Source organism: Muntiacus reevesi, chromosome 10 (genome assembly GCF_963930625.1).
Source record: "Muntiacus reevesi chromosome 10, mMunRee1.1, whole genome shotgun sequence".
Lineage (NCBI taxonomy): Eukaryota > Metazoa > Chordata > Mammalia > Artiodactyla > Cervidae > Muntiacus > Muntiacus reevesi.
In genome coordinates this window covers 42,353,363-42,365,599 of record NC_089258.1, presented here as the reverse complement: position 1 = coordinate 42,365,599, position 12,237 = coordinate 42,353,363, and the positions used below count along the sequence as shown (strand labels likewise).

The 12,237-nt window shown below is 47.1% G+C and overlaps 1 protein-coding gene across 1 annotated transcript in view; it reads left to right on the top strand.

Moving 5' to 3' along the window:
• Window positions 1-12,237, top strand: part of SNTG2 (syntrophin gamma 2) — a 115,872-nt gene that overhangs the window by 77,124 nt on the left and 26,511 nt on the right. The window contains exons 10-11 of the mRNA XM_065947473.1: window positions 4,754-4,883; window positions 7,019-7,057. Of these exons, the coding sequence (XP_065803545.1) occupies window positions 4,754-4,883; window positions 7,019-7,057 (169 nt within the window). The remainder of the gene's footprint in view (window positions 1-4,753; window positions 4,884-7,018; window positions 7,058-12,237) is intronic.

The following is a 12,237-nucleotide window of genomic DNA, read 5'->3' as shown; positions in this document are numbered from 1 at the left end:
AGGCCTGGTGTGCTGCGGTTCATGGGGTCACAAAGAGTCGGACACGACTGAGCGACTGAACTGAACTGAACTATTTTATCATACTGAATTATTTCTGTTCTTGATTTATAGTATTTTGAATTTTGTTCAAAGTAATTTCAATCATTATGCAAAGTGGAATTTTCAAAGGTGTGATTAATTTAGGAAGAGTTTAGGAGCATAAGGAAGATGATGAGACAGGCTCTGCACGCACGTTCGCAAGCACAGCGCTGGTTGTCCGGCCTGCTGGCTGCCATCCTTGTGTGCCGGCTGCACTTTTGGGCCTATAGTTACGCCCCCGAGTACGCCGGGCACAGGGCTCTGCCTCAGCCCACCGCACCACCGCCCCGTACCCGCGGGCAGCCCTTCAGGCGCCTGTGTTCCGAGGCTGCACCCTGGCTTGGGGGACGGAGGTTCTGCGTCCGTGGGCCGTGAGGAGGGGGGAGGCTTGCACATCAAGGTGCATGCTCTCCAGCGTTAATTCACAAGTACTCTTGCACCCCTGCTCCATGCAGCGCTGGCTCGCTGGGGGGGCGGGGGGGGGAGGTGGGAAGGATAAGCAAACCCGGGGGTCCGTGCTCTCTGGAAGCTTCCTGTCCGTCAGGAAATGCAGGGCCTGAGGTCAGAGCAGAGAGAGACCTGTATGAGGTGGTTCTCCTCCCTTCCCCTCGGCGGGACCCTGGGCGGGGCCCCACCATCCGGGGTCAGCCCCCTGCTCCCTGACGGGCCGGAACTCGGAGGACTCAGGCCTGGCCTCAGGACAAGGGTGACGGGGGGACAAGTTGGCCTTTGGGGCAGCACGAAGGGGAAACTTATTTTTTTTTTCTGAATTTGACGAACTTGGGTGGTACCGGAATTTTCCAGTAATAGTGGCTTTTTAATAAATAGACTGACCTAGGGAGAAGGGCGCCTGCATTTAAACCGGGTGTTTGTTAATATTTTATGTGCGTCCTTGGAGATGCTACTGCATGGTGGGAAAAGTAGAAAGAAAATATCTCTCTGGCTTCCGTGAAAAAATACCACCCACGCCACAGAGGCAGGCTTGAAGTGTGATGTGTGAATGACAGTTTGGAGATGTTTTTCAAATTCTGAGGAGTATACACATTTTTTCCCTCTCATTTTGGCTAGTGAATATTCATAACTCTTGATGTGAGTAAACAGATACCACCCCCTGCTTCCAGAGCCCGAGGGCTTCAAGTTCATCCGAGCAGAGGCACTGCGGTCGGCCGCTCCCCCTGGATGCTCTCTGGGTATAACGGGATGGGACTGGCCGGGGCTGGGGGCCTGGGTGGCCGTGGGCCGTGACTCGTTTGTCAGCTGTTCTGTGGGTCATTTTGGAATAGCGAGTGTATTCTTTCTTTAACAAATGCACAGTGTATTACAAAAACGATTTGTAACTCTGAGTTCTTTTTCTCCGATGTCACAGCTTCGACAGCCAATCAATCGGGTGCCGCTGGAGTTCCCCGGCACAGCTGAAGGAGATGTCGGAGGGGGGTTGTTGTGGGTCACGGACAGGGGTCCAGGGCCGTGAAATCGCCGAGCTGTGCTGTGTGGTCACGGCAGCCGGCCTAGCGGAGGCGCTGGTGCAGAGCTTCTCAGCAGGGACTCAGGGAGGGTCCGCAGTCAGGGGGCTGGCTTCTGCGCCGGGGAGCAGCAGCAGGACACGGGGGTGCCCCCGGGAGAGCCAGTGCTGGTGGAGTCTGTGGAGAAGCGGGGAGCCGGTGTGAAGGGGAGGAGGAGGCCCAGACCGCTCCTCCTCCAAGTGCAGCGCTGACGCGACATCGCACTTGGAGTTTCTCACTCTCCTGATAAGCTCAGCTGCATGAATGTTTAACCTCACTGGAAGAGATTTCTTTTCTTAGCCAGAAACTGAACTGTTTCAATCCCTACAGTATGTACTGTCTTCCTAGATTTCTCTTTGAAAATCAGGCTTTCTCTCCAAGCGTGAGGAAATCCTGGAAGGGGTAGATGTTTCCAAAAGCATGGTCACGGTCCATCCTCCCCTTGTCTGGACTTGCCTTCTCCCTGGGAACTCAGGCACCAAACATGCCGCCTTCTCTGGGTATAGGCTTTACTGCCGATCTTTAAAAGCTGACGTGTGACCTCACGGAGCAGCTGAGTCCTGAGCAGTGGGTACTCTGCCATTTCTAGTTCTGACCATGACCTTGACCATGCGATTAAAATACTGAGAATCCTGAGCAGATGCTGTGACCATAGAACCGTGAGGCAGGTTCCACCTGCGGACGGCGGAGAGGGAGGGACTTGCAGGGGAGCGCGAACACCGCACGAGTGGAACGTTGAGAAGATAAAACCTCAGAGTTGATCGGGAGACTTCTCCATCCGTTATCCAAGCACGCGTGCACACGATTTGTATGACGGACTCTAATTAGCATGACTTTTATAACAATAAGCCAAAACGTGGATTTTCTTGCCGTACTTTGTTGGTGTGTTGGCATCTGTCGTCTGCATTAATGCCAACATTTTCACTGTTTCTGCTCGTGTAGTTTTAACTGCTTCCTTGGCAGACGACCTCATCAAGCAGCAGTGTTTTCGTAGGACCTGAAGGTTTACCGGAATCATATTCATTACCCCGTGTGCTTCTCCCAGGATTTCCGTTTCTAGTGCAGTTGGCATCTGAAGCCCATCATGTGGACGGGACTCCCAGAGCTTAGGTGTCTGCTTGTCCCATGGAGCTGAAGCATGGAGATGCTGGAATTCAGAACTCACCCCTTTTCCTCGGAGAGCCGGCTGTCTATACCTGGTGCCCAGGTGTTTGCCGGAGCCCTTTTCCAAACTGGGAACAACCCCGGTGTTGAGTGTTTTCTGGCATGAGAGGGCTTTGGGTTTTGCCGAGTGCTTTTCCTTCACCCGTTGAGATGATTGTGTGATTTTTAAAAATTCTGTTGCTATGATGTATGACATTAAGTTCCAAGTGTCAAACCAACCTTGAATTCCTGGGGTAAATGCCGTTGATTATGGTATATAATTATTAATAGATGTTCCTATTTTGAGTTTACTAGTATTTCATGGAGACTTTTTTCATCTGTATTCAAAACAGATATTGGTCTGTAGTTTTCTTGTGATGACTTGTGGTTTTGCTATCAAGGTAACTAAGTTGGAAAATGTTCTGTTCTATTTGGGGGAGAGTGTGAATAATTGTTATTAATTCTTCTCTGAATATTTTGTAGACCTCAGTGGTAAAGCCATCTGGGCCTCAGCTTTTCTATTTGGTTAGTTTGGGGTTAAAAATTGAGTCTCTACATTTGTATATATTATCTTTTCAGATTTCTTCCTAGATCAGCTTAAGTAGTTGTATCTTTCAAGGATTTGCCCATTTCATTTAATTTATCTCATTTAGTGACAAATAGTTGTTCATATAATTTCTTTATAATCCTTTTTGTTTCCGTAATTCTGATGGTAATTGTTCCACTTTCATTTTATATTTTAGTATTTTGAGTCTTCTTTCTTTTTTCCTTGGGCCATATAGCTAAAAGTTTATCAGTTTTGCTATTCTTCTTAAAGAACCAGATTTCGGTCACACTGATTTTCTCTGCTCTGCTTCATTAATTCCAGCTCCAGTCTTCATTAGTTTCTTCCTCTTGCTTTCACTGTGTTTAGTTTGCCCTTCATCTGTATGTATCAGTTCAGCTCAGTTCAGTTGCTCAGTCGTGTCCGACTCTTTGCGACCCCAAGAACTGCAGTACGCCAGGCCTCCCTGTCCATCACCTACTCCTGGAGTTTACTCAAGCTCATGTCCATTGAGTCGGTGATGCCATCCAGCCATCTCATCCTCTGTCGTCCCCTTCTCCTCCTGCCCCCAATCCCTCCCAACATCAGGGTCTTTTCCAATGAGTCAACTCTTCACATGAGGTATACACATGTATATTTAAAATTACTAAAGAAATGTAAATGCTTAATTAGAAGATATTCCCTAATGTAAAAAAAGCAGGAGCAGAGGAATAAAAACGACGTGAGACACACATAGAAAATGGAAAGGAAAGTGGCAGACAGGTCTACTATACCAATAATAAAATTATATTTGAATGATTAAATAACCCAATTAAAAGGTAAATTTTTCAGGCTAAGTAGAAAAAACAAGATCTATCTTCAAGAGACACATTTTAGAGACAAATAGATAAAGAAAAATGAGAAAGATATCATAAACAGTAAACACAAGAAAGAGGGAGTGATTATAGTGGTGCCATATGAAATAGAATTTTAAACTAAAATTGTTATTAGAAATAAAGAAGGGTATTTTTTAAAGATAAATGTTTAAATCATCAGGAAGATATAACAATTATAACTATATGTGCACCTAAAGAGAACAGCAAAATACATGAAGCTAGAACTAACATACTGAAGGAGAAATAGACAATTCAACAATAGCAGTGGGACGCCTCAATATCCCAGTTTTAACAGTGGAAAGGCCAGGTAGAGCCTCAAAAGCAAACTGGGCTTCAAGAGAACTGTAAGCCAAATCGACCCAGTTACGTTTGGAGAGCCTCCATCGTCAGGAGGAAATGGGGATTCTAGGGTCTTGAACTTTATTTCGGTATATCTGCCTAGGATGCTGAGACAGGTTAGTTTAAGCCCACGGCTGAGCTGTGCCTCCCGTGGTGGCAGCCTGGCGTTGTTGAGCAGGGCTGATGGGGGCTGGTGGTAGCCCCATCCCCTCCCAATCCCGAGGCGCTGGGCCCAGGGCCTCCTCCCAGCCTCTCTTCTCTTCCTCCTTCAGGTCCGGCGCGATCCAGGTGCAGGCCCTGGATGGGGTGAGCTCAGGGCCCCTCCAGTTTCACACGGCCCAGGAGCGTGGCGACTGGCTGAGGGCGGTGTCGGCCAACATCAGCGATCTGATGCTGCAAAACGTGAGTGTGGAGATGGTCCCCTGCCCCTGTGTTTGCTTTTCGGTCCATGGAAATAGTCACGACTCTTTGTTATTTAAGATTAACCCTAAGACAGTTGGTCATAACATTAAACAGAAGACTGTACTTTTAAAGAAAGCTTTTATTTGGAGGATAATTGCTGGCTTCTGCTGTCAACACGAATCAGCCACAGGCATCCATGTGTCTCCTCCATTTTGAACTTCCCTCCCACCTCTCACCTCACTCCACCCCCTAGGTTGTCAAGAGCATTATTCACAGTAGCTAGGACTTGGAAGCAACCTAGATGTCCATTGAGAAATGAATGGATAAAGAAGTTGTGGTGCATACACACAGTGGAATATCACTCAGCTGTAAAAAAGAGCACGTTTGAGTCAGTCCGAGTGACATGGTTGAACCTCGAGCCTGTGGCACAGAGGGAAGTAAATCAGTAAGAGAAACACACTGTACTCTCTTCCCAAATAATCTAATCTCTAACTAAAAAAGAAAGTTTCCCGGCCTGAGAGGAGAGGCTGAGGCAAGCCCCGGACTCTTCACCTTGGCCTTGTCTCTTGTTCTTCCTTTCCACGTACCGACATGGCAGTCTCTGTGAGCACACACTTTTATACGTTCTCTGTCCAAATGCACTGATGTAACGTGACATGTATTTGGGGAACCCAACTCAATTAGAGATGTAATTCTCCAAAACATGGAGGAAGCTTAGAAAGAGGCACGGCCACCAGATGTTCTCGGCAGCTCACAGCAGGTCCCCAGGAGAGAACAGGTGCTCTGTCTCCTTGAATGGTCTCTGTAATGATCAAGGTCAATACTGAAATAACTAAAGGCGTACTAAAAGCACATGGGGTGGGAGCAGCATGTGAATCAAGTCCGAGGTCCCCTGGAGCACCCCGTGTCCGGGCAGTGACATCGTGGCCACGGCCGCGGGGGCTCACGGAAGACCAGCCTTTGGCCGAAGGTGGCAGTGGGCCGGTCTCGTGGTCCTCAGTCCCCACCGGGTGACTTGCCCCACTGCCCACATTCGCACCCTCTGATCCAGGCCAGCTGGAGGCAGGCGGGGCCTGGGTGTTCGGATGCCCGTGGTGTGAGGGGAGGGCCCCGCGGCCCCCCCTGCGGCCGTTTCTCTCACTCCTGACTTGTTTCCGGAAGCTGCCCAACGGTGGTTGCCCGAGCACTTTGAAATACCAGGGAAGCAGAAATGCATGAGATTTCTATTCCAAAGACCTCAGGGGCTCTCAGCTACACAGGAGGTGCCACGTGTGCGCTAAGTTGCTTCAGCTGTGTCTGACTCTGCGATGCTGTGGGCCGTAGCCTGCCAGGCTCCTCTGTCCATGGGATTCTCCAGGCAAGAATACTGGGGTGGGTTGCCATTCCCTCTTCCAGAGGATCTTCCTGACCTAGGGATCAAGCCTGCATCTCTTAAGTCTCCTGCATTGGCAGGTGGATTCTTAACCACTAGGGCCACCAGACCCTAAGACCTCAGTTTCCCAACTCGACATTTGATTTCAAGGGTATCAGGGTGGATAAAAGGCAAAGAGAACGCCAGGTGGTGGCAGCTTGGTGTTTGCAGAAGCACCTGGCTGCATATGAATCTCTCACATGTAACTGCTGCGTGGGGCAGAGGGAAGGAAACCTGAACACTCGAGAGCCAGAACTGCGAATGCAGAGCGCCATTCCCGCAGCAATCTTGACCGTTCTATTATTCTGGACCTTCATGTCCTCGCTGGTTGGATTTTGCAGGATTACTGGGAGAATCGGAGAAGGAGAAAGTGTGAAATGTGAAACTATAGTCACCTGAGATGGTGTGTGCAGAAGTCTTTTCCCGCAGTTTTTCAGATGTTGAAATGTAAGCTTCTGCGGCCTCATAGCTTCTCTTACATGAAGCGCCCATAATTGAGAAACAGCGGTGTCAGCATGCTCGTCCACGGTGTTCCATCATGAGAATTGCTGCCACACGTTCCTCTGTGCTCTGGTTTGGTTTTCAGGAAAGAAAAGCATTATAAAAGAAACTTACTTCTGGGGACACTTCATGCAGCTAATTAATTTCAGTTGCCAGTTAGACAGGTTAAATAATTATGCCATTAATAAAATTATACTGACTCCTTGCTTCCGTCTCTCTACAGGTGAAAATGGCAAATAAATGCTGTTCTCCTTGTGACCAGGTAGGATTTGTGGTTTTCATGTTGATCACACAATGTCTCCAAAAGTTGCCTCTTTCTCTTTTTGAAATCTGATTTGGAAATTTTGACAGAAAAGCATTAGCACACGTGTGATGAAGTCGCAGTCCTCACCTTCAGGGTTAACTCCGTAGAACTGCTTGTTTATCCTGGAGATTGTGTAGCAGGAATCGTCCTACCTGAGGGTGGTCAGTTTACCCGTGATCTAGGGGCACTCACATTTTATGAAGGAATCGTGATCCAGTGATAACCCAGATATGGTTGTGGAGGCTTCGAGAGGTTTGATGACTGAGACCAACCTGTATAATTTGGGATCGCCAGCATCGTGTAATTTTCTTGGCTAACTTCTTCATTGGCAAGTTTCGCCCTGGGAGGCCTTTGTCAGGGGAGGTGCTGCTGCAGGTGGGGTGGGAGGAGAGCGTCGTCCTACCGCAGCACGCAGACCTTTGTTCACCTGGAGGAACCTGGACCAGGGTCGCTGCAGCCCCGTCTCTTCAGGAGCCCTCAGCCCATTCCTTCCAAGAGCAAAGTGAAGTGAAGTGAAAGTCGCTCAGTCGTGTCTGACTCTTTGCAACCCCATGGACTATATTGCCCATGGAATTCTCCAGGCCAGAGTACTGGAGTGGGTAGCCTTTCCCTTCTCCAGGGGATCTTCCCAACCCAGGAATCGAACCGGGGTCTCCTGCATTGCAGGCAGATTCTTTACTAGCTGAACCACAGGGGAAGCCCTCCAAGAGCAAAGTCCAGCTTATAATATAAACGGTTTTCTGACTCAAGGACAGCTCACTTACTAGGCCAGTAAGTACTTAGCTGCATATCAGATAAATAAACTTTGAAGTCATTACATTCTTTTTCTCTTTCCTTTTTGATAAAGTCATAGTTTAAGCTGGAAGTGGGAACTTTTTAAATGGATGGTGCAGGAGCTTTCAATAGATCTCTCGGGTTTGAGGAAGTCTTCATTGTAGCCTCAAGTCAAGAAAACAAAAGGAATGTGTTCAGTCTGCTTTAAACAGTGCTTAGAAATACTCTTTAAAAAGTGCTGAGTGATAAAATTTGAATTAAGAATGAAAGGCATTCAGGAGAGTAAATACCTGTCAATCAAATATTTACTGAAAATAAGAAATTTGGACCATATTTTTAAATTAAACCCCTCTAGTAAACATTTTTAAATTAGGAAAGAGACACAAAGAAAAGTTTTTCTTTTATTTCTTGTAATGTTGTTTCTAAATTTATGAAGAACTAGTTTTGTTTACGGGCTTCCCAGGTGGTAAGGAACCCTCCTGCCGATGCAGGAGATGTGGGTTCGATCCCTGGGTCAGGAAGATCCCCTGGAGGAGGAAATGGCAACTCACTCCAGTATTCTTGCCTGGAGAATCCTGTGGACAGAGGAGCCTGGCGGGCTACGCAGTCCATGGGATCACAAAGAGTCGGGCATGGCTTAGTGACTAGACAGCAACAAAAACTTCATTTACGGAGCTAAATGAGAGTGGTCAGCTGTTTAATGAGCAATAGTCCCATAAATCTCTAAGGTAATACAGACTCATTTCATATTGTCACAACAGAATGGAGTTTTCCTGCTGTACACTGTGTTTCCAAGACATTTCTTTTGGACTTTTCCCCCAGGAGGCACCTCCCCATAGTTCACACCTAAAAGTCTGTCTTCCTGAGGCTGAAACTGGCTTCTGGATCCCAGCACTGAGTTAAATCTCGGAGACAGACTTTTGGGAGAAGTAGGAAAGAACAGCTTTCTTGCTTTGCGCAGCGAAGGGGCCACAGCGGTCTAGTGCTCTCAGAATGGCGTGACCCCCCTGGGGCACCTTCTCGCCCAGGTGGGAGCGCTGATCCGCGCCCCAGCGCGTGCGGGGCGGCGTTCCTTCTGTCCAGGGACCAGCTGGCATCAGATGGTCTTGTGCTGGGCTTCAGTGGTTCCTATCGAACGGTGACCTTCTCTCTGGAATGAAGAGGGCTTCCTCTGGTGGGGTTTTCACGCTGCAGAAGCACTCACACACTGTTCTGTGCGTCCCCTAAGGGCGAGGCAGGACCCTGCCCCGGGGATGCACTGCAGTTTCTGCATCGCCCCTCCTAGTCTCGGCATCCTGACCCGTCCCTGAGTAACGGCTGCTGAGATCTGCCTTTTGGAACCCAGGGAAGGTCCCCGAGGCTGAATGAAGCCTGTTCCCCACAAGCAAGAAACGGGGACACGGAAGGGCTTTTGTGTCCAGGAACCCCGTGGGGCCCACGTGGTTTTAGGACCGCAGAGAGCGTGCCCTCCAGGACCCCTCCCTTCAGCTGCTCTGCGTCCTGTCACAGGGACGTCAGCCTCTCGAGGACTTTCCAGACACATCACGCGTGGCCGGCGGTCTGGAAACGCGCGCACGTGAGTGCCCATTACGCTGAGAACACGGCGCTTCTGCAGGCTTGAACCTGACGTATTTGGAGGACACCGCGTTCTCGTGACTGCACTTGATTGCCCGGCAGGTTGAAAAGAGCACCCGTATGGAAATCAAAACATGTTTTGTTTTACTTAGAAATTAACTCTTCTTTCCCAGTGAATCACACGAGAGAACCGTGAACTAGTTCAAGGAAAGTTAAAACCATCTGAGAAGCAGAACTCCCAACACAAGGACATGAAATGAGTTAGATTTCATGGACCCCTGAGCAGTGGAGTGATTTTGCAATGGTTTTATCTTAGTGAAATGTTATCACGTATTAAGCCACGTTTGTGTGATATCAGTCCTGGTGACCTTATGTGAATTAAACCTGGATTCTGATCCCACTAACCCCTTCTCCGGTGGTATAGTTAGAGCAAATTAACATCTGAGCCCTGGTTTCTTAATCTACGAAACAAGACAGTGGTAATGGGTAATCTAACTTTTTTTTAAACTTTAATATTTCATATAACTTTGAGTTTACTCAAGGGTTGGATTCGATTATCTAGAAAGAAATGCTACAGATGAGCCTCACTGTGCGGGGCCCTGATAGGCCCAGTTTCCAGTAGAGGACTGTTTCACATTTCTCCAAAAGCTAAACATTTTGTATGCATGGTAGGAGTTTAGATTTATGATGTTGGACCCTATTTTAAAAAGGAAAGATTTTTTCCTCATTTTTAGCAGTTAATTATTGATTTTGGAAGGTAGTAAAAATAACATTTGAATAAGCATGAAGAAATAAAGGCATTTGACAGCCACTGAAATTGACACACGAAAACAAAAGAAAAGAGACCTGGAAGGATAGTAGGAAAGGCATAGAATATAGACTTTTAGACTTTCATGTTTGGCTAATGAAAGGACTGATTTGTCATCAGACCTAAAAGTAATAGTAAGATGACAGCAGTAAATTTAGAATTGTCCCAGGAAATCCAGGACATATGGTCACCCCGCCAAAATAGCAAGGATATATATTACAAAATAAGTTTCTTCTGAAAAACCTCACTTAAAGTGGATATCTCAATCAGAAAAACCAAAAGAGGCTTAAATAACTTAAGGTATTCGAGCTTCTTCTGTGGAAAGGAAGAGACTAGTTGTATAGTTATTACCTGATGGGTGCTTAACTAGTTACTTTGACTCAGTCAAGTGAAAAAAACAAAGAAAAAGGAATTTTCAATAAAAATGAAATCAGAAAAGATAAAGAAAAATATGCTCCTTTATTTTAATGGTTATATTCCCTTAATTTAATACAATCAGGTAGGTGTTCATAAAATTATATTTTTGTTTCTTGGAATATGTAATAAATCATTAGAAAGTTCATAATGCAAAAGATAAAGTTAGCTTTTCTTAAAATTATTTATGCACTGCATATACCTAAAGAAGAGTCATAAAGCAGCCAATGTTCCCAGTAACAGCTAAGCGATCACTTATTTCTCTGCTAATTAATCCAGGCAGAATTAAATTACATATGGAGTTGCATTAACTTCACATCCCGTTTATAGACCTGTCAGGTTATTAACAGTCTGTGCATGTGCATCACTATCTTTGCTGGAAGATGAGCTCCGAGTTTGCTCCTCGGTATGTAACTCCTGCTGGACGTGCGCCCTGCACTGTGTCAACCAAACGAGGGAGGAAGAGCGGCGACTTGAACGACGGCCGCAGCCTGGGGGGCGCCCGCCAGCCTGGAGCGGAGGGGCTCCCGCAGTGGGTGCCGCGTCTCCAGAGAGCCAGGGCGCCCCTCGGGGAATCAGAGGGGGACTGTCCCCAACACGCTGTCCTCCCGAGAACAGCGCTTGCTGCTGCCCTGCTGGAAGCAGTCGTCTCCAAGTCAGCCTGGGAGTTATGCATTCAGCTTCCTGCTCACCCCTGGTCCACCTGGAAAGGGATCTGTCCATGTATCATCTATCTGTCCATCCATCCATCTATCCGTGCTTATCTATCTATCACCTATCTATGGACCTATCCATCTATCTATCCATCCATCCATCTGTATCTGTCTGGCTGTCTGCCTACCTATTGATACATTTTCATGTCTGGGTATTACAGCTCTGTCTTAAGCTAAGTTCCCACGTATCACGTTCCAGTATGTCATCCACCTCTTGTGGGACCTACATCGCCATCTCTGAGGATTTCATGAAGAGAAAGATGATTGTTGGAGACTTGGCAGCATTTGAATATATGATTGAAAAACCAACAGTTTTTCCTCCCTACAGGCAAAAGAATTACTTATATATATAGGTCCCTTATGTATGTGTAGCTCCCTTATGTATGTATAGGTCCCTTACGTATATGTAGGTCCCTTATGTATATGTAGCTTACTTATATATATATAAGCTTACTTATATATATATATGTAGATCCCTTACATATATATAGGCCCCTCACATATGTGTAGGCCCCTCACATTTGTGTAGGCCCCTCGCGTATGTGTAGGCCCCTCACTTATGTATGTGTAGGTCCCTCACATTTGTGTAGGCCCCTTGCGTATGTGTAGGCCCCTCACATATGTGTAGGCCCCAAACGTATGTGTAGGTCCCTACCTACATGTAGATGACTTGGTTCATCTCCCCTGCCCCTTTGAGATCCGAGCTGAAGCCTGGTTTGCCAGGAGTCCTCAGCAGAGGGAAAGTGTGTCTGCGGTCTTAGGGACCCTCGCTCCATGCTGATAGAGACCCACCAAGTGTTGTTTTCTTTCTGTGACTTGGTTTTCCTTCTGAATGGTGTTTATTTTTTGGTCCT